General features: G+C 43.8%; 1 protein-coding gene across 1 annotated transcript in view; it reads left to right on the top strand.

The window, feature by feature from the left end:
* Window positions 1–2,099: 2,099 nt before the first annotated feature.
* Window positions 2,100–25,302, top strand: part of LOC137266408 (eukaryotic translation initiation factor 3 subunit A-like) — a 39,946-nt gene continuing 16,743 nt past the window's right edge. The window contains exons 1-14 of the mRNA XM_067801902.1: window positions 2,100–2,346; window positions 4,498–4,688; window positions 5,009–5,145; window positions 5,268–5,431; window positions 6,269–6,327; window positions 6,512–6,652; window positions 7,177–7,385; window positions 7,856–8,027; window positions 8,450–8,641; window positions 8,954–9,070; window positions 9,506–9,691; window positions 10,309–10,443; window positions 12,629–12,838; window positions 13,544–13,648. Of these exons, the coding sequence (XP_067658003.1) occupies window positions 2,298–2,346; window positions 4,498–4,688; window positions 5,009–5,145; window positions 5,268–5,431; window positions 6,269–6,327; window positions 6,512–6,652; window positions 7,177–7,385; window positions 7,856–8,027; window positions 8,450–8,641; window positions 8,954–9,070; window positions 9,506–9,691; window positions 10,309–10,443; window positions 12,629–12,838; window positions 13,544–13,648 (2,067 nt within the window). The 5' untranslated portion in view covers window positions 2,100–2,297. The remainder of the gene's footprint in view (window positions 2,347–4,497; window positions 4,689–5,008; window positions 5,146–5,267; window positions 5,432–6,268; window positions 6,328–6,511; window positions 6,653–7,176; window positions 7,386–7,855; window positions 8,028–8,449; window positions 8,642–8,953; window positions 9,071–9,505; window positions 9,692–10,308; window positions 10,444–12,628; window positions 12,839–13,543; window positions 13,649–25,302) is intronic.

The raw sequence follows: 25,302 nt of genomic DNA, 5'->3' as shown, positions 1-25,302 counted from the left end.
ACAGACGCATGAGATTAACTTAAGTACCAGTTATCACACATTTAATGAAATTTAATGTGTATTTTGAGAAACGGTACTAACTAGAATTTGCGATTCTGTTTTCATTGACTGTTTTGGTTGTTGTGGGTTTTTTTTCGAAAACGCAGTCCATTACGTAATGACAACCGGAATACTACTTACCTAAGACAATCAACACGTGAAAATGTTGAACTTCAGACGATTGTTTCTTCTGTCTCATGTGCATTCGGGACGGAGGAGTATTCCCGTGCATTCAAAAAAAACAAAACAAAAAAAACAAAAAACAAAAACAAACAAACAAAAAAAACAACTGACCCAAGATGTATTTCCTGTTATTTTGAAATATTTCTTTTACATCATGACTTAAGCGCACCTCACCTAACCTGTCCAAAATGTGTGTCATACCATCCAAGAATTACACGGCTGGAAAAGTAAAGGATGTCAACTTATTTTATGGTATACAGAGTATAAGTCCATATTTCTTAACCCAAAACTTAAATCGTATGAAGATGTTCCCGTTCAACTGACTGTGAGTGATATTGTGCATCTCTGAATATCTGGTACCGTGCATGCTCGTTTCTTATAGTTAAGAGGCGGTGGGGTAGCCTAGTGGTTAAAGCGTTCGCTCGTCACGCCGAAGACCCGAGTTCGATTCCCCACATGGGTACAATGTGTGACGCCCATTTTTGGTGTCTCCCGCCGTGATGTTGCTGGAATATTGCTAAAAGCGGCGTAAAACCAAAATCACTCACTCTTATAGCTAATACAACGGTATGACAGTTCCTATCAAGAAAAGGCCAAAACAGAATGGACAGAGTACGCTTCTGTCATCAGACATTTGCTAGGGCACGTTTCTGTATACAACAGAAATGTACCAAGGGTACATAGGCGGTTGGTTCGTCAAGCAGCATAAGAGCTAGGTGCAAAGGCCTTCTAACCTTCACGGGACCAAAATCCGGATTTTACACATTCGAAACAACCGCAGACAAAGCAGGATTTTCATGTCATCAACAAAAATGTTCATGATTTTCTTTATGGACAAAGGTTAGAGCGTTTACAGTGGCCAAGCACAAATAATCTCCATTTATGGCGTTGACACATTTTAATACATTTCAAAGTGTAATTTAACTATATTTCGTTTGACTGTTCCGAACTATCAAATGCCTAGAGAATTACAAAGGTTTGGAATATGAGCATTTCGAGGAAAGTATAGCGATATGAATTTGTTAACGTTTACATGCCCTTTGGAAATATATTAAGATGCCAGCGAGTGTATACTCGAGTAATGAAATTAAGGTATGTCAATGTCTTTATTATGAGGAACACAACTTTAATATAGAAGTATGAAACAAAATATTATATGGATATCAACTTCGCCTTTATTGTAGTCACAACATTTCTTGGCTTTCACTTGCCTTTTCGTCTTTCACCTGACGAAGGGAAACGGGAAAGTCCAGAAAGGTTGTTTATACAATAAAGAAGTTGACATCCACAGGATTATAAGATTTTGTATGATACTTGAATACCAACTTCAGTACCCCCTTTAATACAGAAATGGATGTCCATAAGCCCCGTCCCGCCGTTTTGTGTATCTCTAAATGACATTCCAAGGTTCAAAAACCAAAATTCATCATATAAGCAGTAATAAGATAAAACGTAAACCCACTTCGGTATCCTGAGGACGCCTAATAACTAATTAACATACCTTGACGAAGTGGTCCCACTTGATAATGATGCTCGAACCTCAACTGACTGACTCTCTATTAATTCAAGAAAGATTGGCATGTGTCTTAGATTGTGAAAACGTTTCAGAACGTGTCTATTTTCAGTTCCTATGACAAATCCGGGCTATGGGGAATATAACCCATGCAAAGGGTGCCTTAAACAATCTATGATCTTCTGTGTGGTTTAAGAACGTTTCAAGTAGCAGCGAATAAATTTTCATTTCTTATGTACGAAATGTTGGCCACACTTCAAAAGAATCAGCATATATGTCATCATTTATGAGTTTTTGCGTCTTACCTCACACTCAATATGTACCAATAATCATATGTGTGGGAAATAGTTTGCTGCTAAAACTCACAACAGCGTTGAACAGGGACATTCAGATTTTAGCCCGTACGGCGATACCTATGCGCTGCTCGGAGTTATAGAGAGTACATGTGCGTGGTTGCCGCCATTGTGGAAGAGGGTAATCGCAACGTATTCAGAGGAAAACGCTAAAGTTAGCGTTGAAGAAAGACTAAAACAACGTTGCCCTTGATCCTAATGCCGTAAACATGCCGACATATTTTCAAAGGCCAGAAAATGCCCTCAAACGGGCTAATGGTAAGCAACTGAATCCACGATTATTAGACCATCGTCTCCATATGTCAGATACAACAAACACTTAGCTATGAAGTTCAGTTTGCACAATTTATGGAGTGCAACTGAATATATCACGTGCAACAAGTTACTGTCTTTAGCTTTGGAATCTTGCCAGTGGCAAGTGTGATAAATTTAGATGTCAGGAGTGTTAAATATGTCAACATATGTTTCAAGCAACAAGACCGGAACTGATGTGAAATAGTCAGTATTTGCGATTTCTGGTGTGGCAGGCAGTTATACACACTACTATATTAAATATGGATGTTTTAATCTGTGCAGTTTCGAAAAGACAGGGAGTTCTGCACTTTAACGGGCCCACTTTTTTCATATTAGTTAGCTCTCCCTTAAGATCTGAAAGGGTTCCAGACTTAAACCCCAAGCATTAACCCTAACACCAAACCCTAACACTAAGGGTTGTAAAGCGTGGAGGCTCTACAGTGACATAGTTGCTCCATGGCGTTGGCTGGTGCTGCGCCCGGTAAACTACGTTCTATACTCTTATCTTGAATACTCTCTCTCTCTCTCTAATCACCTATGAAGGTCAGGGATAGAATAGGCCTTCAGGGAACACCTCAAGAATTCAGCACCACAACTTCTCGTGAGGACATTCTCAGCCGTAGGCCGATTTCCATTAGCCCAAAATTTCTACATTAATACATTTCATCATTTATTTAACTGTATAGTTACCGTGCACAGGTTTCCACTAGACCTTGCAGTTTGTGCTAAATGGGTTACGCTTGCAAGTGCAAAGCAAGCTTTGTGTAAGCCTGAAGTAAATATTATATTGGATGGCTCCTTGCTTCCAAAATAGGAAGTACTATTTATATTTGTTTTCATAGAGTTACAAAATCAATAGCTACTTACTTCTTGTAGTGACAAAAGGATTTTGCATGACACAACTTGAGTCATAACAATTTCTTCTTCGGAAGCTAGGTTGTGGTAGTAGTATCAGTTGCCACCCATCTCGCTTCCAGGAGTGAAATTGCTATATGCTGTCACGTAAAATCCTTTTGTCCATCAAATTCATATTTAACTACCAGTGGAAAATAGTTTTGATTTTGTAATGCAGTGAAAACAAACCTAAATAGTATTTATTCTCAGACCGGTGAAGGTCCTGGGGTAGAATAGGCCTTCAGCAACCCATGCTTGCCATAAAAAGCGACTATGCTTGTCGTAAGAGGCGACTAACAGGATCGGGTGGTCAGACCCGCTGACTTGGTTGACACATGTCATCGGTTCCCAATCGTGCAGATCGATGCTCATGTTGTTGGTCACTGGTTTGTCTGATCCAAACTCGATTATTTACAGACTGCTGCCATATAGCTGGAATATTGCTGAGTGCGGCATAAAACTAAACTCACTCATTCACGCAGACCAGTGCATGTGTGGGAAAGGCCGCTGGCATTTTTAAAAGTCGTGACGTCACAGGCTGAAGTCAGTTTGAGAATCAATTATACTGTAAGACTGTGGTTTGTTTTCATCAAGTTAAATGATCAAAATTACTTCGTACTCGTACTGAGTGGTAGTTAATATGTATTTGAATCATTTAACAGAATAATTTATGACAGAATCATCTATGAAAACAAGTTGTAACTCGGAAGCAAGGCAAAGTAGATAAAATGACAGTAGATTGTGAAAACAAACAGCTTTCATTATAGTCAACAATTTTCATGATTTCAGCTTTAGACAAACCTATATACAAAATATTTTACCCCTAGAAATTTACATGAATTCTATGGTGACCCACATAGGCATGCCTCACATTACTTCATGGAACAGGCCCCACTGATTGGTTGAAAGTTTAGTCAGCAGGAGACAATTGTGCACTGTTGTCAAAAAGGTCGATTTAGGTAATTAAATGTGGAAGTGATTAGTTTTAGCGACGGGTTTACTTCATGATGATGCCAGTAAAACGATTTACTTATTTGTTCCCCACTAGAGTATGTGTGATCCTTAACATAGATACAATAAGTTATGCCTGTGACATCATACTGTCCAAGACAGGCTAAATAGCTATCAATGGCATGAGCAAACAATCCAGTATGTTACCTTGTTACTTGACAAATGCATGTTTGGTTGAGGTTAGTCACCTTGTACTTTCTTCCCTTGCAGAGTTCATTGATGTGGGCAAGAAGCAGAGAGCTTTGGATGCTCTGTACGATGTCATCAAGAGCAAGAAACATCGGACATGGCAGAAGATCCATGAGCCCATCATGGAGAAGTACCTGGAGCTGTGTGTGGAGCTCCGGAAGAGCCATGTTGCAAAAGAAGGCTTGTATCAATACAAGAACATCTGCCAACAGGTGAATGTTCCCAAAGTTTCTTGTTTGATCTTGTAAAAAGACACTCCCAGTGTAGAAGTCTGATTGGTTCTTAATCAGAGACCTTATGTTCTGTGAAATTCTTCCAGTTTGCTGTGTTCATTATATCTCTTGTATGTTCATTTGGCTTGAGTATATTTTAAGTATGCAAGGAAGAAGATTTCTGTCCTGATCACCATGGCCGTGGCCAAAATAGTAAACGTGTTATCCTTAGGGCTTTTCCTTGAAGTTTTACTGTGATGAAACTGACTCCCTTAAATTACAAATATTCTTCTGAAAACCAACTGACTCGTTGCTTGCAGGTTAACATCCAGTCTCTTGTTGACGTGGTGAGGAAGTATATCTCCTTGGCAGAGGAACAGACAGAATTGGCTCGGAAGGAATCACACCAGACAGTACTTGACATTGATGACCTTGACCTCCCAGATTCCCCAGAAAGGTGAACTAAATCATAAAGAATTGAGCGTTGTCTGAATGATTTAATGAAGTTGATTGTTAAAATAGGTAGATTTGGTTCTTCTTCTAGTTCTGTTGACCCCATGATACGTGGTATGTTTGCAGTTTGCTGTTGAAGGCAGTCAGTGGAGAGGATACACAGGATCGAACTGACCGTGCCATTCTAACACCATGGGTCAAGTTTCTTTGGGAATCCTACAGACAGTGTTTGGACTTGCTCCGAAACAACTGTCGAGTGGAGAGACTGTACCAGGACATTGCTCAGCAAGGTACGTGCAGAGATTAGAACCCTACCATGTTGGTGTGACGGTTACAATTGTGAATCCCAATGTCCCTCAGCTTAACGTGTCGACTAAGTGCCAAATGTGTTTGATGTTTTTTTCTGGAGCATATCTCTTAAAATTTACATGGTATTATTCACCAAACTTCACACAGATGTTAATCATTAGCCATTGATGTGCCTTTTGCTATTATAATTTTTTTCAGAATTTGTTGTTTCCATTGAAACATGACTTGATGCAAAATATGTTTGATGGTTACCTGGCCACAGCATATCGCCGAAACAAACTCTACATGCTAGGTTCACCAAACTTAAAACACAAGTTAATTATCACCCACAGATATGCCATGAGCTATTTATTTGCAAAATGTGATTATTCAAAGTGTGATGTTCACTATTCACTCTTCATGGTCTTTCCTTGTGTCATATGTACCAATAAGAGGTTTATTCCTTGTACCTAGAACAGTTATTTCCTTGATGTTGTCCACATATGATTTATTTTTCTGTATCTTCATGTTTTTTTTTTTTTTGTTCATGTCGTAAGTAGAAATATAGTTTTGATTTATTCTAAAAAGTGAATTTCTCCATATATGCAAATAAGAGTGTACATGGCAAAACTATTGTCTAATATGTATATAAAGTTAGGTTGATTCAAGGAGAAAATTTTGTGAGCTGCTGATCCTTGTCACTTTATGTATCAGTATCAGTCATTTCTATGTTCGAAAGCGGAAGCAGGGGTATGTTAGCGATGCTCACTTCTGCACCTATAAAACTGCTGAAGCATAACAGGAGACAACTCTTTCTAAGTAGGTGTGTCTCTTTTCAGCTTTCAAGTTCTGCTTGAAGTATGCCCGAAAGACTGAGTTCCGAAAACTATGCGACAATGTGAGTAGAAAGAAGTTTACCTCTTTGCATCTTTAAATCATTTGATTTTGTAAGATTTAAAATTGATGTTCTTTGTACAATATAAGATTAGTCCAGCGTAGTGGGAGTATCTTTGATGGTTGAAAAGTGTTTGATGGTTGAAAAGTGTTTGAAATGTAATTCTTCTGCTTTTTGCCACGAACAGTTGCGCACCCATCTGGGCCACATCCACAAGCACCAGCACCAACAGACGGCCATAAATCTTAACAATCCAGATTCCCAGGCCATGCACCTGGAAACGAGGCTCGAACAACTCAACAGTGCCATTAACATGGAGCTCTGGCAGGTGTGGAAACTCAGGCATCATGTCGTCTCCTTTTTGTTCACGGACTCCTAGTGGTTGAAGTGCAGACAACATTGCAGTATCCCTCATTGTTCAATGTTTTAGTTTAATCATATTGGTCAGCGTTCGCTCGTTACACCCAAGACCCAGGATCAATTCCCCACATAGGCACAGTGTGTGAATCCCATTTCTGATGCCCTTGCCATGATGTTACTGGAATATTGCTAAAAGAGGCGCAAAACTAAACTAAATCACACTCTCTCACTCATCATAAAATTCTCCATCTGATCTGAGCATAACACTTGTCTCTATCTGGTCTAAGCATAACCCACATCTCTGTCTGGTCTAAGCATAACCCACATCTCAGTCTGGTCTAAGCATAACCCACATCTCAGTCTGGTCTAAGCATAACCCACATCTCAGTCTGGTCTAAGCATAACCCACATCTCAGTCTGGTCTAAGCATAGCCAGTGTCTGAGTTATAGAGTTCAAAATGTCTAGGTCTAAGTTTAAATCATGTTGTACAGGAAGCATTCAAGGCTGTGGAGGACATCCATGGACTAATCATCCTCTCCAAGAAGTCACCCAAGCCTTCCTTGATGGCGAACTACCTTCAGAAGTTTGGCCTGGTGTTCTGGAAGTCTGGCAATCACCTGTTCCATGCTTGCACATTGCACCGCATCTTTCACCTGTCTCGGGAGCAGAGGAAGAACCTCACTACAGAGGAGCTACAGAAGTAAGTGGACCAAATTCTGGCAGGTGTTAGTGTGGGGGCCAGTGAGCGTTCCTTGTCAGCAAGGCCTTTAAGTCTTGCAAGGCACTACTTCCACTACTACACTAAGCTGATGCCTGGCTCCCTTTGCACCTGAAAACTGGTTTTACTACAGGTACTAGGTTTCCACTGTCCAAGAACCACTTCTTTCTCCAAATTGCTCTTCCACAAAAGGTGGCTTTTTTAGACCGGACCAAACCATGCTTGGCTGTCACAGCTGTCGGTGTGTTGACAATGGTTAAATCAGAAGTGTGATTTTCCTACAAGGATAATCGGTTCCTTACTGGCTACAAACAACCATGAGACCATTTGAACAGGTATGAAATGTTGTTTGTCACTTGAAGTACAAAGCGAAGTACAGTGACCTGCTTATGGGTCCTATTCCTCACAGGTTTATTTGTTCATCTGGGAAAATGTGATGTATGTCATTTCAGAATGGCTTCTCGTGTTGTGTGTGCTACACTGGCAATCCCTATTGCCACATCACGTAACACAATGGGACAGCTCCTTGAGATGGATGAATCTGTGATGGAGAAACAGCGACGACTTGCAACTTTGCTCATGTTGCCAGCTCCGCCCACTCGTCAGGGCCTCATCAAGGATCTGGTAGGTATTAGCTTGCTCATGTTGCCTGTTCGGACCACTCGTGCAGTGAAGTAGTAAAGTAAAATAAATGTGTAATGTTGTTGAAGCAAATGATGTGTTTACCTTGGTTTATTTTTTCAATGTGTCTGACCTGTGAAGGTCTTCAGCAACCCATGCTTATCATAAGAGGCAGCTGAGAAGATTTGATGGTCAGACTCACGGACTTGGTTGCCATATCATCATTTCCCATTTGCATAGATTTGATGCTCATGCTGTTGATCACCAGATTGTCTTGTCCAGACTGGATTATTTACAGACTGCTGACATATAGCTGGAATATTGCCAAATGTGTCATTAAATAACTGCCAATCCAATCTCAATATATCTGACCAACTGATAGTTAGATGATGATTCTGACTACCATTGATTGTTGTCCCATGTAGGTGAAGTACAATGTGACACAGTATGTGCATCCAGAGCTTCAGAACCTCTACCGTTACCTGGAGGTGGATTTCCATCCCCTCAGTCTGGTGCAGAGGGTCACACCCAGTCTGGAGTTCATCGAGAAGACCGACGAACTGAGCTGTTATAACCCAGCTCTTGAAGACATTGTCATCACCAGAGTGCTGAAGCAAGTATGTCATTAACAGAGACGTTATTATTAACAAGGCGCATGACTGGTGTAATTGGTATGTCATTAGTAGAGTGCTCAAATAGAGGTGTGATAACTAGAGTGCGCTGTGGATATAATCTGTAAAGCCCATATTTGGTGTCTCCCCACCATGTATCTTTTTAAATATTGTTAAAAGCAGAGTTAGCCCTACTCACACAGTTGCTCCGATAAGTCAGAACTTGAGTGCTGAAATAGGCACTTGTACACACCAGGGTGTATGATTAAGTGTGCCTTCATATTTTGACAATGTTTCAAGTTATAATTTTTTTTACAGGTGTCACAAGTGTACCAGACTGTTGAATTTTCTCGATTTGCTTCACTTGTACCATTTGCAACCAAGTTCCGTTTGGAAAGAATCATTGTGAATGCTGCCAAGAACCTGGAACTGCAGGTGGGTGCTTCTCTGTGTATACTGAGCAGTGGGGTAGCTGAGTGATTAAAGTGTTAGTTTGTCATGCACAAGACCCTGGTTCGAATGCCCATCGTGAAGCCCATTTCTGGTGTCCCCCAACATTGCTATTTCTAGAAGCGGTGCAAATCCATACTCACTGACTGTGTATATATGCTCAGTCAAATTTTTTTGTAATTTATTTCATTTGCAGTCCTCTGAATGAACTTGAAGAAAACAGAAAAAAGTTACATATTCTTTTTCATATCAGTTTCTTACTTCATTACTTTCTTCAATCAACGATCAGTTCTGAATTTTGAACCAATTCCCAACATAGCCTATTCCACACATGGGCTGCTTGTATTGTCTTCCTTTGGGGTATTTTGGCAGCTTCCATCTCAGTCAATTAATTTCGATCTGTTTGTTTGTTTGTTGCAGGTGCGGATTTGTCACAGCACACGGTCACTGAGTTTTGGAACCAATCTTGGAGTATCACAGAAGGAAGATGTACCTGAGGGCCCATTCATTCAGAGCATGCCCAGCGAAAACATTAGGAATCAGTTGACATCACTGGCAGCTGCCCTGCAGATAGCGATGGACAAGATCAAGCCCGAGAATATTGATGTAGGCATCTTTGATGTTTGAAACCTTGTAAACGTGATTGGTTCTCCAGCGCTACTTGTAGACTAGAATCAATTCATTCGGTATTTATTAAAATGGTTACAATTAGTTGTAAAACATTATTGGAATTTTTGGTGGGGTAGCCTAGTTCTTCGCGCATCACACTGAAGACCCAGATTCGAATCCCCAAGAGTACAAATATGTCCATTTTAAATATTGCTGGAATATTGTTGAAAAACTCATAAAACTAAATTCACTCAATCACCAAGGAAGGAAGTGTTTTCAGTTTGTAAGCTGACCCGTGAAGGTCCCGGGGTAGAACAAGCCTTCAGCAACCCATGCTTGCCATAAAAGGCAACTGTGCTTGTTGTAAGAGGCGACTAATGGGATTGGGTGGTCAGACTCGCTAACTTGGTTGACACATCATCGGTTCCCAGTTGCGCAGATTGATGCTCACTGGATTTTCTGGTCCAGACTCGATTATTTACAGACTGCCACCATATAGCTGGAATATTTGCTGAGTGTGGTGTAAAACTAAACTCACTCACTCACTCACTCACTCACTCACTCACTCAGTTTGTAAACCCCATACTGTGTCTACAATATGTGTTGTGTTGCAGGAAACGAATGAGCTGCGGGCCCAAATCATCAACAACTACAGGATGACTGGGAGGAAGGAGCACATGCGACTGCTGCAGCGACGCCAGATCATCGAGGACAGGAAGGAACAGCTGGAACACATGAATGATCAGAGGGTAGCTAGATTATTGTGTACTTCATCAGAATTGGTCTGGAACACATGAATGATCAGTGGGTAGCTAGATTATTGTGTACTTCATCAGAATCGGTCTGGAACACATGAATGATCAGAGGGTAGCTAGATTATTGTGTACTTCATCAGAATCGGTCTGGAACACATGAATGATCAGAGGGTAGCTAGATTATTGTGTACTTCATCAGAATCGGTCTGGAACACATGAATGATCAGAGGGTAGCTAGATTATTGTGTACTTCATCAGGATCGGTCTGGAACACATGAATAATCTAGCTACCGTACTTCATCAGAATCGGTCTGGAACACATGAATGATCAGAGGGTAGCTAGATTATTGTGTACTTCATCAGAATCGGTCTGGAACACATGAATGATCAGAGGGTAGCTAGATTATTGTGTACTTCATCAGAATCGGTCTGGAACACATGAATGATCAGAGGGTAGCTAGATTATTGTGTACTTCATCAGAATTGGTCTGGAACACATGAATGATCAGAAGGTAGCTAGATTATTGTGTACTTCATCAGAATCGGTCTGGAACACATGAATGATCAGAGGGTAGCTAGATTATTGTGTACTTCATCAGGATCGGTCTGGAACACATGAATGATCAGAGGGTAGCTAGATTATTGTGTACTTCATCAGAATCGGTCTGGAACACATGAATGATCAGAGGGTAGCTAGATTATTGTGTACTTCATCAGAATCGGTCTGGAACACATGAATGATCAGAGGGTAGCTAGATTATTGTGTACTTCATCAGAATCGGTCTGGAACACATGAATGATCAGAGGGTAGCTAGATTATTGTGTACTTCATCAGAATCGGTCTGGAACACATGAATGATCAGAAGGTAGCTAGATTATTGTGTACTTCATCAGGATCGGTCTGGAACACATGAATGATCAGAGGGTAGCTAGATTATTGTGTACTTCATCAGAATCGGTCTGCACTGGAGTAGAAACAACACTCAGAGACCACACTCATTGGCCTCGGCTATCCACAGTGAAAACCAAAAACTCCACACCCAACAACACACTTAACACGCCCACGCCCACGCCCACGCCCACGCCCACGCCACACGCCCACACCACACACATGTACCCACAACCAAACAACCATAACTACACCCACAACCATAACTACAACCACGACAACCACAACCATGCTCAATCAGCATCCAGCTGTTACATCACTGACAACCCACAACCCTCCTCCACACATTGTGCTTGCTCACACACTCTCACCTCATCGTGCTTCCCAACATATTCCTTTTTCTGAAGACCCATGAAGGTTTGGGTTAGAATTAGCCTTCAGCAACCCATGCTTACCATAAAAGGTGACTATGCATGTCGTAAGACTAACAACTGATGAGATGGGGTTGTCAGGCTTGCTGACGTAGTTGACACGTGTCATGTTGATTGCTTGATTGTGTGGTCCAGACCTGATTATTTACTGCTGCCATACAGCTGGAATATTGTGGAGCGCGGCAAGAAACTAAACTCTCACTCATTCCTTGGTCTCAGATAGCCTCACACTAACAACGCTGATGCCAACTTAGCAGTCTTGCAGCAGCCTGAACTATACATGTTCATTCACTTGCATTTATCCACATAAATATGGCAATTTCTATTTGTTCTTATGGCATGTATGATGTCATTTGGCAAGGACTGTGTGACTTGTGGCATGTATGATGTCGTTTGGCAAGGACTGTGTGACAAGTGGCAGTGTCTATCCTGCTCTTTTTTAAGTGAAGTTTCATAGTGTTCCACCTAGGGTTCAGAAAGGGCAGGGTAAATTCATGGAAAACGGCACTTCATAACTTCAAAGGGCATGTTGGTGAGGATTATTGAAAAAAAAAAAAATGTATAAGAAGTCAGATTGGCTTATAATTTCAATTCTAAAGTTCTCTTCTTCTCATTTTGTATTTTAAGATTAGAAGTTGACAAAAGCATTTCAAATCTGGAAAATACACACTAGTCATAGTAAACGACTGCAATTGAGGCGAAAAGGGCAGGGCGCAAAATAAAAAGGGCAGGGCGCTGCGCCCTCCTGTATGTGCCGAGGGGGAACACTATTTCAGAAGCTGAGTTGTGTACATGTTTTGAAAAATGTAGATGATGGTTGAGGGTACGAGGTGTCTGAAATGTGACGTTGATGTTGTAGGAAAAAGAGGAAATGGAGCAGGTGGAGTCCCAGCGCCGCAAAGCGTATGAGGCGGAGATGGCTCGTCTGGAGCGTGAGGCAGAGGAGAGAAAGAAGCAGCGACAGTTGATGGAACACCAGGAAATCAAACGCAAACACGTCAAGGAGAGGATTGAACAGCTGAGGAAGACAGACCTTGGGGCCAGGATCTTTAAGGATATTGATGAGGAGGTAGGTGCAGCATGAAAGGTAATGTCTAACACCATCACAGTTTGGCTGGGTCATATGAGTAATGGCGTTGAGAATGTGTTAAATACATGTATACGTATCATTGGTGTTTGGATGATGGTGGGCAGCCTGGTGGTTACCGTGTCCGCTCTTCATGCTGAAGGATCAAGCTTGATTCCTCACATGGGGGTGCAATACATGAAGCCCATTTCTGGTACCCCTTGCCTTTATCTTGAAGGAATATTGCTAAAACTGCCATGAAACCCTACTCGCTCACTCATTTTGGTTTTGGATCGTCTGATCTTTTCAGAATGTTTTGAATGTTAGGGCATAGCAAATGCTGTGGATGTATTGACTCCCAGCAATAGATAACTCAACATAGATCAGATAGTGTTTCAGACAGGTCACTCAACTTGTGGAATAAATATGTGATGTGGTGATAACCTGTGAAATTGCTCATATAGAAAAAAGAAAATATCACATGACAAGTGAAATCACATGTAAATTGTTCAAAATAACTTTCTTGCTGTAAGAGGGAGACGTATGTGGTTTGCCTCCCTGAATTGATTTGTTTTTATTTTGTGATAATTTATGTTGCTTACAATATTGACCTTGGGTTTGTTTGGCCAAGGTTTGAATATAATGTGATGTGACAGGAAGCTTTAAACTAGATGTTTGCCCACATTAACTGATTGAGGACAATTGCAGGAGTTTGCGGAACTGGATGTGGATGAGATCATGGCCAAGCAGGTGGAGCAGTTGGAAAAGGAGAAGAAGGAACTTCAGGAGAGACTCAAGGCTCAGGAGAAGAAGGTGAGGAGGGAGAAGTAGTATAGGTAATGAGAGTTCTGGACCACTTTCAAGAAATGACGTCTTATTTACTAAATAAGACGTTGGTGGGCCCTTAGCTCTTGCTACTAGATTACCCCTACTACAATGAAACAGTTTACCGTGACTTGGCAGGCGGTAACACTGTGCCGTACGGCACGATCAATAATTCTTCTCTTACAAATCCCCTACCCGGCCCATCCCTCAAGTAGTACAAGTTAGGTTCGTCGGCTTTCATATCCACTTTATCTATGTTGTAAGTTTTGACCGACCATATAGGATCGGTGGCTCGCTTACGGCTATCACCCTCGTGTTCCCCAGGCTGGTACAGATACCTCACTAGGGCCCTATCCGGTATCTGTTTCTCCTTCCCACGCAATGGAGCGGCCGACTCTGCAACTATTGATTTTAGTTTGATAGCGTCTGCCGGTTTCTTACCGGTGAGACGGGTGACTTCATGGTTGATTGCCGACACCACCTCGGGTAACCTCGTGACCCATTCGGTCGATCGTTTTCCAGGGGTGGCCATCTCCCTAGCATACTGATGGCCGAACAAGCGCTCAGCCAAAGTCCTATTAAATCTCTCAACTATAGCTTGACTGCGATGGGCTCCGGCCGTGCCACGCCTGACCTTCGTATCGTGTTTGGCTAGCAGTTGTGACACGGCACCCATGAACTCCCGTCCGGGGTCAACTTGCAGCTCTGTTGGCCACGTCAGCGGACTGCGTTTGTATATGCGTTCGAATCCTCTGGCTACCTGGGCCGAATCTTTCGTGGTCAAGGGTTCGGCTTCCTTGTAACGACTGGCTACGTCCACTACGGTTAAGGCATACTTGTACCTCTTGTCGTGGGGTAGGAACAGTAGGTCTGCCTGGTGAATGCTATTAGGTATGTTAATACCGAACCTCCTTCTAGGTACGTAGCGTGGTGCAGGTAAATAGATCTGCCACAGGGCTTGTTTTTCAAGCCACGCTTTGGCTTCCTCCGGGGGTACTCGCGCTAGTTTAGCTAGCTTATCTACTGCGCTAGCTCCTTTCCAGTACCCACGCGGGCTGTAGTAAATAGACTCAAATTTTTTCATGTCCATACGCGTATGTGTTTATCCCATCAATAGCTATCCAACGTTTCGTGTCCATAGGCGATAGGGACGTCTTGTTTATAGTAAGTCCGTATATCTTGTGCCCATCACTTCTAAGTGTGTTCATTTTATGCCTAAAGGTACGGGTCTTGAAGAGGGCTTCCTTGAATCTGGCGTGTTTGATGTGTTGTTTCACCACATACTTCTTAACCCCCTTAGCCTTCCGGATCTCGCTATTGTCGGCTTTCAGTATGGAGTACATCTTAGGCCTCAAACCTATGTACTCGGCTATGGGCGTGCCAGCACACTCGTCCTTCATCTTACCTAGGACCTTTTTATTTACCGTACTGTGCATGGCATGGGTCTTAGGGTAGTCGCTGGTGTCGTATAAATCGAGGTGTTTTTTCATGTCCTCGTACACGTCCTCGGTTCGAATCTCCATCAGCAGGGAATCCGTGTCAGTGTACAGCACTTCGCACCTGTCGCCGTACTGTTTCTTGAGCTCGTTGTAGTAAAAGTCGTACATCAGGTGTTTGGATAAATCTAGGATGCTCATCCCCACGTAAACAGGTCGGTTGAATTTTATGTGGCTTTTCTTCATGTGTAGGGCAGCCAGGTCGTCTGTGAATATCTTGCTACGGTTGAATGCCGGACTGGCTATCAATTTCCTGAGCTTGTCTTCCTCACTCGACCGAACCAGCTTCACGGTCACGCGTTTCCTCAGGTTCTCCATAGTCTTACCAAACACCGAGTTGTTCATGAGCTTGTAGAGATTTTTCTCGAAATCACTGGTGGCTTTTTTTCGTAGGTCTGTGTTCATTCTGATGTAGGGCTCCATCCATGGGCTCTGGTCAAACATGAGCACCCTGTGTATTTTGGTCAGCCTCATACCCAACGACAGGTACAGCTGTAGGTTGCGATAGTGAACGATGTACTTGGTCTTATTCATTAAGTTAGGCACGAGTTTTTCAACGTCTGTCACACGCCCACCTGACAAGTTATGTTGGTACTCAGACATCCAGTCTGGGTTAACCCTCATACGTTCGGGTGCAAATGGGTAGCTGTTGTGCGATGTGTGTAATTCCTTTGGATACTCTAAGTCAACTTCGAGGATATACCCTTTGTTCGAATCTGGTGCAACCTCCATAATATCAACGTGGGGTACCCATTCGAATCCCCCTGTAGGTAGATACTGGCTCATGGCCCAGCCGTACAGGTTGTTTGCGTCGAGGTATAGAATGTGATTGGTTGGTTTGTTAGGATCGTAACCTTTCACGTATTGATTATTTGCTTTAGCGTATCGTTTGGATGCCATGGAAATCCCACCTCGCAAGCCTTTCTCAATGAATAGGTGCATGTCGTAATCTGTGAGCAATTCCAAATTAACTCCGGTCTTTCTAAGCAAGGCATCCCACGACAGACCTGGGCTGGTGTAATACCATGCGGGGTCGAGTTTATACTGCTTTAAACAGGTCCGCCTGAACGTTTCAAACACGTCGGCTAACAGCAGTACATCTGTCCTCAAGTACAGGTCGTGATAATCGCCCAGGTTCTTACAACCCAGTTTATTCCATACGTTAGTCGCGTGCGAGTAATCATCTCGTGAGACGGACGCCTCATTCAGCTTGCTATAAAAGCAGTCGATAGGAGGTAGTCTGGTCTCGGTGAACTTGACCCAACTATCCATGTACTCATATGGGTACACACCCTTCCTCATAAGCAGGGGTCTAGTCTCGGCGTCTGTGTATCGATCGGTGATAGGGAAGGTATTGTTAGCCTTGACCAGACTGTCGAGTGACGACAGGAGGAATTGAAACGAGTCAATGAACCTAAGTCCGTTTAAGCTGAAGGAGATGTATCTCTCCATGTTGTTGGGGATGCACGATATATTACCATCGATTTTCGCGATGGCCTGCATGATCAAGTGTGAGTCGTACCCTCTCAAGTTGTGAAAGACAACGGGGATGTTTATTGTCTTAGGGTTGATTTTAAGCTTGAGGTTGCACGCGTTGTGAGCGGCGCCTCTATACTTACCAGTTATATGACAGTGATCTCTCACCGAATCACCGTTAAGTGGTGAGTCGCACACGTGACAGTGAGTGCTACTAGCGTGAGCTAGCTTGTCAACTCGGGTCATACGCATGGGAGCGATTCTATATAATGTATTCCTAATAATTTTTTCTTCCTCCTGTAAACACTTTAGAAACCTTTCAGCCGCGTCAGGGCCCCTATACACTACCGGAGCTTTCGTTTCCCCGTCACAACGGACGACAATGTATCCAAACGAACAGGCTTTATGCTCTTGTGTCTTATGGGTGAAGGCACCACTGGGGGAATCCCCGCCCACAACTAAGGCTTCGAAGTCGGCGTATATAATATAAGGTACAGACATTTGGTTCTTGTGGTTACTGAATTTTAGGATATTTTCACCTTCCTTAGGCATTTCGACTCGTATGGCCGTCTGCCCCACACCTTGGCAATCATCCCGGTGGGATTCTAATAAATCAGCTCGACTGAAACCGTGTAGACATCGTACACAAAAATGTTTTTCCCCATTGTGTTTCGACTGGTCGTGCAACAACCGGCTGAGATGTTTTATCCATGTGTAGTGAAACTTGTCACCTCGCTGGATCATGAATATATTGATAACTTGGCAATCCTTCACCGTGCTGACCCTGTGTACTATTATTGTATTACCTTCGTGCCCAAAGACATTTATAGCCAGATTATTCTGTTTTTCTACTTTAGTGATCTGGGATATGGGGGTGGGTTCATCTATACCATCCCAATTAAGCCCATCATCTTGGGGATAGCTAGAAAGCCTATCTGAATGAGTGGCAGCTGGAAATAAGGCTGACCTGATAGATAACCTCAGGCAATCGTTTCCTCTATTCTTAACGTTTACTATGGCATGTTTGTTCCTATAGTAGGGAGGCAAGGCTAGGTATGACCCGCCTCTGAACGGCACGTATTTAGCTATGTCTAGATAGACGTTATCGATTTTATCCACAGCCCACCCGGACCCCATGTGCGTGTAGCGTTCTAGGTATTCTCGTATCTGCTGAAAACTGGTATCGATTGATGCGTCAATGGTCTCTGTATGTGTGGCGACCTCTTGTTTGCCTCGGAAGTAAGGTTGAACATACTCAGTGACCCCTGTGGTGTCCTCCTTATCGAGCGACATTTTCACTGTGATCTGAAACTTGATACTTCCTAGATTATTTAGTTCCTGGTTGACCTTATCAGCTATCAGAGGCTTGATATCTGTAATGTCTATATTTCTATCAACGTCCATGCGCCAACTTCCCAAATAGTTACCTACAGCGTGCTTAGTGCGCACGAACTGTAGGTCAACAGCTCTATTCTGTCGTAATAATTCTAAAAGCTGTGGTTTTCTCATACGGGAATACCCACCTAAACCCAAATCGTGTGCCTCGGCTTTCAGTTGTTTTACAGTGGGTACGGGGGCATGTGATAACAATGCGGTTAACCCGGCTCTCCCCAGGTTTGAATAACCCGTGTGTCCAAGCTGTTTCGCTTGAGCTTTTAATTGTTTTACCGTAGGAGGGGCTTCTAAACCTAGTAATCTCAACAATGCTGACTTCCGCATTCTAGAATACCCGATAACACCTCTCTGTTTTGCGACCCTCTTGAGCTCGCGCACAGTAGCCATAGTGTTTACACCTAAGAGAATCAATGTCTAATTGGTCGACAGTAACTCTTAAAAAATATTTTCTGGTGGCCGGGTACAATTCTAGACATTCTGTCAAATCGTCCCACGTACCTGGTAAAATATATAGTGTGGCTGTTTCAATCCAGTACTCGCCTTGGGTATAATATTCCTTGTATTCACTTATACTCGAAAAACGTTCTATATGGTATTGAGACGCGATATCCCGCTCCCATTCGAATGGGTGAGTATACTTAACACCCTCTTTAATCCATACCACGTCCACTATTATCTTAAATCTGAAGCTTCCCCATAAAGCCAGTTCATATTTGAATATGTTTTCCACAGACATAGCTATACGTAGGTGTGTATAATCTCTAATTGGTTCACAGTAACTCTTAAGTGGCTATCTTAAGCAGTCGCCTACGTTCTTTTATGTAGCCTTTTTTATTCTCGTAGATGAGTTGATGTCTGACTACGTTCGCTCCGTGAGCTTTACATAAACAGTAGTGTCCTTTAACCCCGATACCACACACAGAACACGTGTAGTTAGGACTTCCCATATGGAAACAACAGAACCCCTGATTCCTGCATTTCCTACCACAGGCCTCGGTCTTCCCCATAAGTATATATTCGCATCGGTATGGAGCGGGTCTCATGTTTACTTATATAGGTATTTTAGTTTAATTGCTTCGCAACCAACGCAGTAGCTGCTATACCCAACACTATGAAGCCCAGTTCACGATTCATTTGTCCCTTGGATGGTGTGTAGTACTGAGCGAGTGTGGGTTTATTGAGCGGTTCCAATTGTTTACCAGTTAGTAGGTAGTATTCTTTCATTCCTTCATCGACATCGTAGAATGTTTTAATGGCATGGTTTTCACGCTTGAGCTGTTCGTTAATAAAATCGATCCTCTGGAGGCGTTTTTTAACGTACTCGTCCTGTGCTCTTTGTAATTTCTCAGTAGCGAGATCGTGTCGCTTCCTTTCTTCCTGTATTTCAGCCGCGTGATCATCTCGTAGTTTCGAGAAGAGGAAATTACTCCCGGAAAATGCCAGGGCATTCACTAACGCCCCACCAACCATCATAGCTATCGTGGCCATCCCTATATTTATTTCATTATATTATCAGGTATTATTCCTTGTTTTACTAGGATGTCTTTTGTGGCCATCGCCATACCAAGGTTCATTATGAGCATACCCATATCCTGCAGGTTGAAATCTAGCTTGATAGTTGGTTGTTTAAGCACCATTTTAGTCAACCGAGCGTACCCTACGGCTAGACTGGCTACCACTGTGGCGTGGTATGCGTCGTTGACGAACGTTTTCCCCTCAGACATTATGTATATATAAAAATATTTTAAATTATAACATGATATGCGGATCAACAGTGGGGCCTGCCGGCGGCTTGGGGGTTACCTCACCGGCAGGGGGTGTGGGGGTATCCCCCACACGTGTGTATAACCACGAGATAGCCAAGGCAGCAGTTACACCTACAGCCAACAACAGTCGGGTTGGGTTGGTCACTTTATGTTGGTTACACCACCGTTTTTTACCGGCAGCTACTCTCTTAGGATTCTTCTGTCTGGTTACTGTTGGGGGTGGGGTCTCCTCCACTGGGGTCTCCACCGTCACCTCGGGACTCACTGGTTCCGTCACCTCGGACATCTATACTATTATTATTATTCTTTCTCTCAAATTGGCAATGTTTTGCCGTGATAATCGCCGCCGTCACTGGAGCCAACAACATACCATATTTGTGGTACAGCCCGCAGCTGATAGAGCTCACGGCGTGTTCGATAAAAGGGTCTTTCTCGAGGTCCTCCCATAGGTAAAGTCGGCGCTCTGGTGGAATGGGAAGGAAGTGTGATACAATACCGGTGTATATCTGGGTCATAGCCGATCCTATTGTCTTTGTCATTTCTGCTCCGAGCCGGGACTCGTATCTAGCGTACAGCTTATCGATTTCTTCGGCTGACATTTTGTGAATTTTATCCGGGGTGTAGTCTCCAAAGTAATGTTTGGCTTTGCCGCCAACAGCCAACGCCACCAGTTTCTCTCGCTTGTCATCAGTGGGGCCTGCGGGCGACAATTGTTCGAGCAATTCCTCACACTCCATCTTATAATATAACAAGTAAGATTTAGTTTTAACTATATAATACCCGATGCAGACAAAACACAGAGAAATGAAGGTTAAGTTGCACACGACAAATACTTCAAATATCATAGCTATATGCTTAGCTTTGCTTAGCTTTGCTTAGCTTTAGCTTAGCTTTGCTTAGCTTTGCTTAGCTTTAGTATACTATATATGCTACTGGTTGGTCGGTTTTTAGAACGAGCTTAGCGTGTTTAGTTTCAGCGAGCTGTTTCTTCACCCGTTCCCGTTCTAATTTACTCATCACATCGTTCTCTCTCAAACACTCCTCAAACGAATCCCTGTCCTTGCAGTGAAATAAGGCCACCCATCGCGTCTGCTCCCTGAGGTCTTTCAACACCGAGTTGAACTTCTGCGTTAGCACCCAGACGCTGTGATTTGCATGCCGGCCGGAGAAGGCCAGGTACGATAGCATGTCTCTCTTTTTTGTTATCTCGCGATTAGCGCTGCAGTCGTCCAGTATAAACAGCGTCGGTTCCCCTTTAAATTTCTCGTGAAGAGCTTTCAACCAGTCCTGCAGGCGTGTTCCAGGGTCGATTTTGTGTACGTCCGGGTCCGTCATCACCCAAGGTCGCGCGTACGTTTTATTCATGCTCAGAGTAGGGCACATAATAACGATGTTATCGAACACATCCTTGTAGTAACCCTCCAACATATCCAACACGAAAACGGTCTTCCCACAGCCAGTCTGCCCGCATATGATAGCGCAGTGTGGGTCAGTGGGTAGTGGTGGGTACCCTCGGGGGGTGTGGGGGGGTGTCCCCCCCTCAATAGATGGCTTGCACGAATCTCCCATTGTCTATATTAAGTTGCGCGTCCATAATAACGTACAGATATAATTTCAACTTACCAGCGGTTTGAGCCTTCTTAGTAATCTGGATAGTTATCCCTTCGCTACCGTTATCTATACGACGCCCGCTACCGTGCAGTTTATCATCATCCGTGGATCGCATGTCCAACCATAGGGCATACTTGGTGGTCAGGTATTCACCGATCTGCACGGAGCCGAGGTCCAGGTCCTTTGTTATGTAATCCCCCACTGGTAGCTTTTTTATCTCATCCCACTGCTGGTGTGGTCTCATACCATGACTGAACAGCTGGTTGGGCACGCCCTCGATGGTAACTTCCACCTTTTCAATCTCGGGGTTGAAAAACTTCTCGCTGTCCCTCCGGAATGGCTCGTAATCCTCCACGGGGACGACCAGGATACCTTTCATCGATCGCGCCGGCACGTTCAGGTTGATATTCCACACAGTGTCGCTCTTATCTCGCACGACTGATCTATGCCTCAGTACGCGATCGTACAGGATAGCCATCTTCCCAGAGTACTGGCTTCGAACCTGCCTGGCCAGCTCCGGGCTAGTGACCATGTCGAACTCCAGAGAGATGTTGTCTATGGCATAACTGGCCTCATCACCGTTCGGTGTACGCACTACTTTGCTATAGTCGTTAAACGTGAGCTCGTATTCTAGCCTATCACCCAGCGCGGCCTGGTAAAACGGCGCGTGTCCCGTGAGCAACTCGAAGTCGAGCGGCACGCAGAATCGATTCCCGTATGCTAGAGCGATGGCCTTTTCACCGTCCGATAGCTTGTCTTGCTGGTCTGTCGTGAAGACGTACCCTATGCGCGCCCGGGTTGATTTGCTGATACCCTGGTACACATCATTGACTCGTTCTCTCTCGCTTTTCCAGAGATCCTTGTAGCAGTGAAACACATCGCTGTCGTCGATGCTCAGCACCTCGTTACCGCTGATCTTGACGGTCGTTTTCTTGATGATAGCTCGACCCACGTTCCGCACTAGCTCACGTTTGTCGTTGTCGGAGGTCAACGTGATATTGAACGCCAGTCGAACAGTGCCTGGTACAATGAGGTCATTCTCACCAAGGTTTGGAAATCTAACCAGCAGAGTTTGGTTCTGGTCTATCTTGCTGGGATTGTTGGTGATGGTCACCGACTGTCGCACGGCTCTGGCACCTAATGGCTCTCTCAATTTTCTGAAAGGATCTAATTTTCTACCGTACATTGTTATATATAAATAAAATATATTTAAATACTAATGGATGAAGACATACCTATGGATGATATGCGGGGCGCTAGTGCCCAGGCATCTGATGAGCAGGAGACCTCATTTACTAGTTCACCATTGAGCCAAGAACTCTTGGAAACAACGGTAAATGATTATTACAAAAGTTTAAGAAGAGATAAAAACTACGTTGAACCACAGGGTATATACCATAAGAATTTTTTTGTTGATACAAAGGGTGTTCTACGTCTTAAGTCTGCCCCAGGGGTTGACCTCTTTAACAAGATCAATAAAAAACCACTGGCCTTGTCAACTCTAGCCAGCCGCAATGGTGGTGCTGAATTTATCCGTGAACATCTAAACATGCCTGATTACGGTGGTGCAATACCTAAGACCGTTAAAGAAGATCTGCAAGCTACCAGATCCCACCTCACCACTATAGATGAAATGACGCCAGAGCGTGCTACAGAAGCCTCGGACAGCATAGAAAAACTGTTGAGCACCTACTGGGACAAACCGTTACCGGGGTTTGACTTTCCGGTAAGGGAACTGTACGGCTTAGACGAAGCCGTGAAACGCGTGCGTGGAGAACTCGTGAACAACATGGGGAAACTGAACGAAATCGACGAGCACATCGCTAGGGAAAAAACCAAACTCACCGAAACTGACGACGATGATATGAAGCGTCGTATCAATGAACGACTACGCGATTTAGAAGACGAGAGACGTACACGATTGGAAGCCGCTTCCTCGAATCGTGAACATCTTCGATCCCAGATCAGTCGCATTCAGGAAACAATCGATAGAATACTGAACGAAGATACAACTTTAGCCAACAGGATTCGGATATTGTTCCGGGAGCAAGGGATCACCATCGCCAGCATTCTGACTGCATTGGGTTTCATCATATCAACCTTGGTGGTGTCACTGGTGGGGGGTGCCCCTGTTGGGTCTATAGGAGGCGGCGGAACTCCAAGTGGCGGTGGTGGTGTTAAAGACTGGATTAAAAAACTCGGGGAAGGTCTAGCTAAACTAGCTGGTAAAGCCGCCGAAGCCCTTCCCGGCATCCTGGGTAGCATCGTCTCGTGGTTGTTGAGCGCTCTGTCTAAAACTGCCATGTGGCTCAGTCAAAACCTGTGGGCAGCCATCGTCGCCGTGGCGGGTCTGGTGTACGTAGCGGCTAAGAAATCTTTAACCAAATAAGTCCCAAAGTTACCCCACCAACCACTAGGGCTGTTTTATTATCAATATGCTGCTGATAGGTGGTGGAAACCCCCACACACCCCGGGGGTAACCCCACATGAACTTTAGGCTCCGGGGGTGGCGCCACTATACCCTTTTCACGTGGTGGGATGTGTGGGATATAGGGGGTGTTAATATCAGAGTTGATACCCAACTTTTGATCCTTCGTGGCTATGACAATTTCGTTGTTATAACCCACCACTTTTTTTATTCTCAGTTGCATATCACTCGGAGCCATGTACAACCCCACGCCGAATACGTAATTGACTTTCGATCTGGCGTATTCTAACACGTTTTGGTAGCGTTCGATGGCCCGCGGGAGATCAACTGGAGAATTGATAGCATCCTCAACGTTGGAAACGAACTGTTTCTGAGCGTCGTAAGCAGTTCCCTTACCGAGGATGTTAGAACGCGTCATCGACTGCGCACCCAACAGCGCCCACACGTACGTTCGAATCGAGTCGTTCAAGCGTATTGTACCAGCACGAGTGAATCCTTTCGATGTTTTTGAGATCATTTTAGTCCAGGCTGTGGCTGCATCAGGACTGGTTTGCTTTATACAGCTGACATGGATCTTTTCATTCGTTGTGGGGCCTGTAAATGTATGCCGGTTTGGGTTGTATGAACCATCTTTAGAACCGGCATAATATTTTCCGGACCTGTAGAAGTACACGAGAACTATACCGAGACCATGGTTCACACCAGGAAGGCGAAAGTCTTTATTCGTTGGAATCTCAAACTCCCCACAAATACGTTCATAAGCGCGTCTATCATAGGGGTTATTCGTCATACTCCACGCTTTATCTTGGGGAAGAGGAGCACTTATTTCCTTCAATATTCGTCTCGTTTGATAATAAATATGAAACAAAATAACCGCCTTACTCAGTTCGTCTATACCGTAGTCTGGTGTCACACCAGACCCTGTCGTCGCACACCACACAGCAAAGTTGAGTTGGTTCTGCCAAAACTGCATTGGGTTTTGATTCCAGTTTACCACCGCCTGCGCGTTATTAACGGACACGACATACTTTTCAAAGATATCAATAAAGGTTGTTTTAAACCCCGTACCATCTGCATTCACCACGATTTTCAAGTGTGCTAAATCCATATTATAATTTATAATTCATATATTATAATATGTACATAACACTTCCAGGAATAACGAGCGGTGAGGCCGTTCAGCTGACGCACGCGATCGATAACACGTCAGGTCAACTCGAAGTCGCACTCTGCGATATCACCTACCTACCGCAATGGACTAATATTAATATCAGCAACAATAAGCTGTTCGTCAGTGGAACTCGCAGTCAGATAACTGACGGTTACTACAGCGTGTGCTCTCTAAACGACGAGGTCTTCAAACCCCTGGGAGCTGAACTCAAGATGAACGACTCAAACGGTACAGTGGTGTTAATCAACAACGGAAGAACCTCCTTGAGGTTAGGCCGACCATTAGCTAGGATACTCGGT

The sequence above is a fragment of the Haliotis asinina genome, chromosome 15 (assembly GCF_037392515.1).
Source record: "Haliotis asinina isolate JCU_RB_2024 chromosome 15, JCU_Hal_asi_v2, whole genome shotgun sequence".
Classification (NCBI taxonomy): domain Eukaryota; kingdom Metazoa; phylum Mollusca; class Gastropoda; order Lepetellida; family Haliotidae; genus Haliotis; species Haliotis asinina.
Note: the sequence above shows the minus strand (reverse complement) of the source record. Positions and strands in the feature narration are given on the sequence as shown.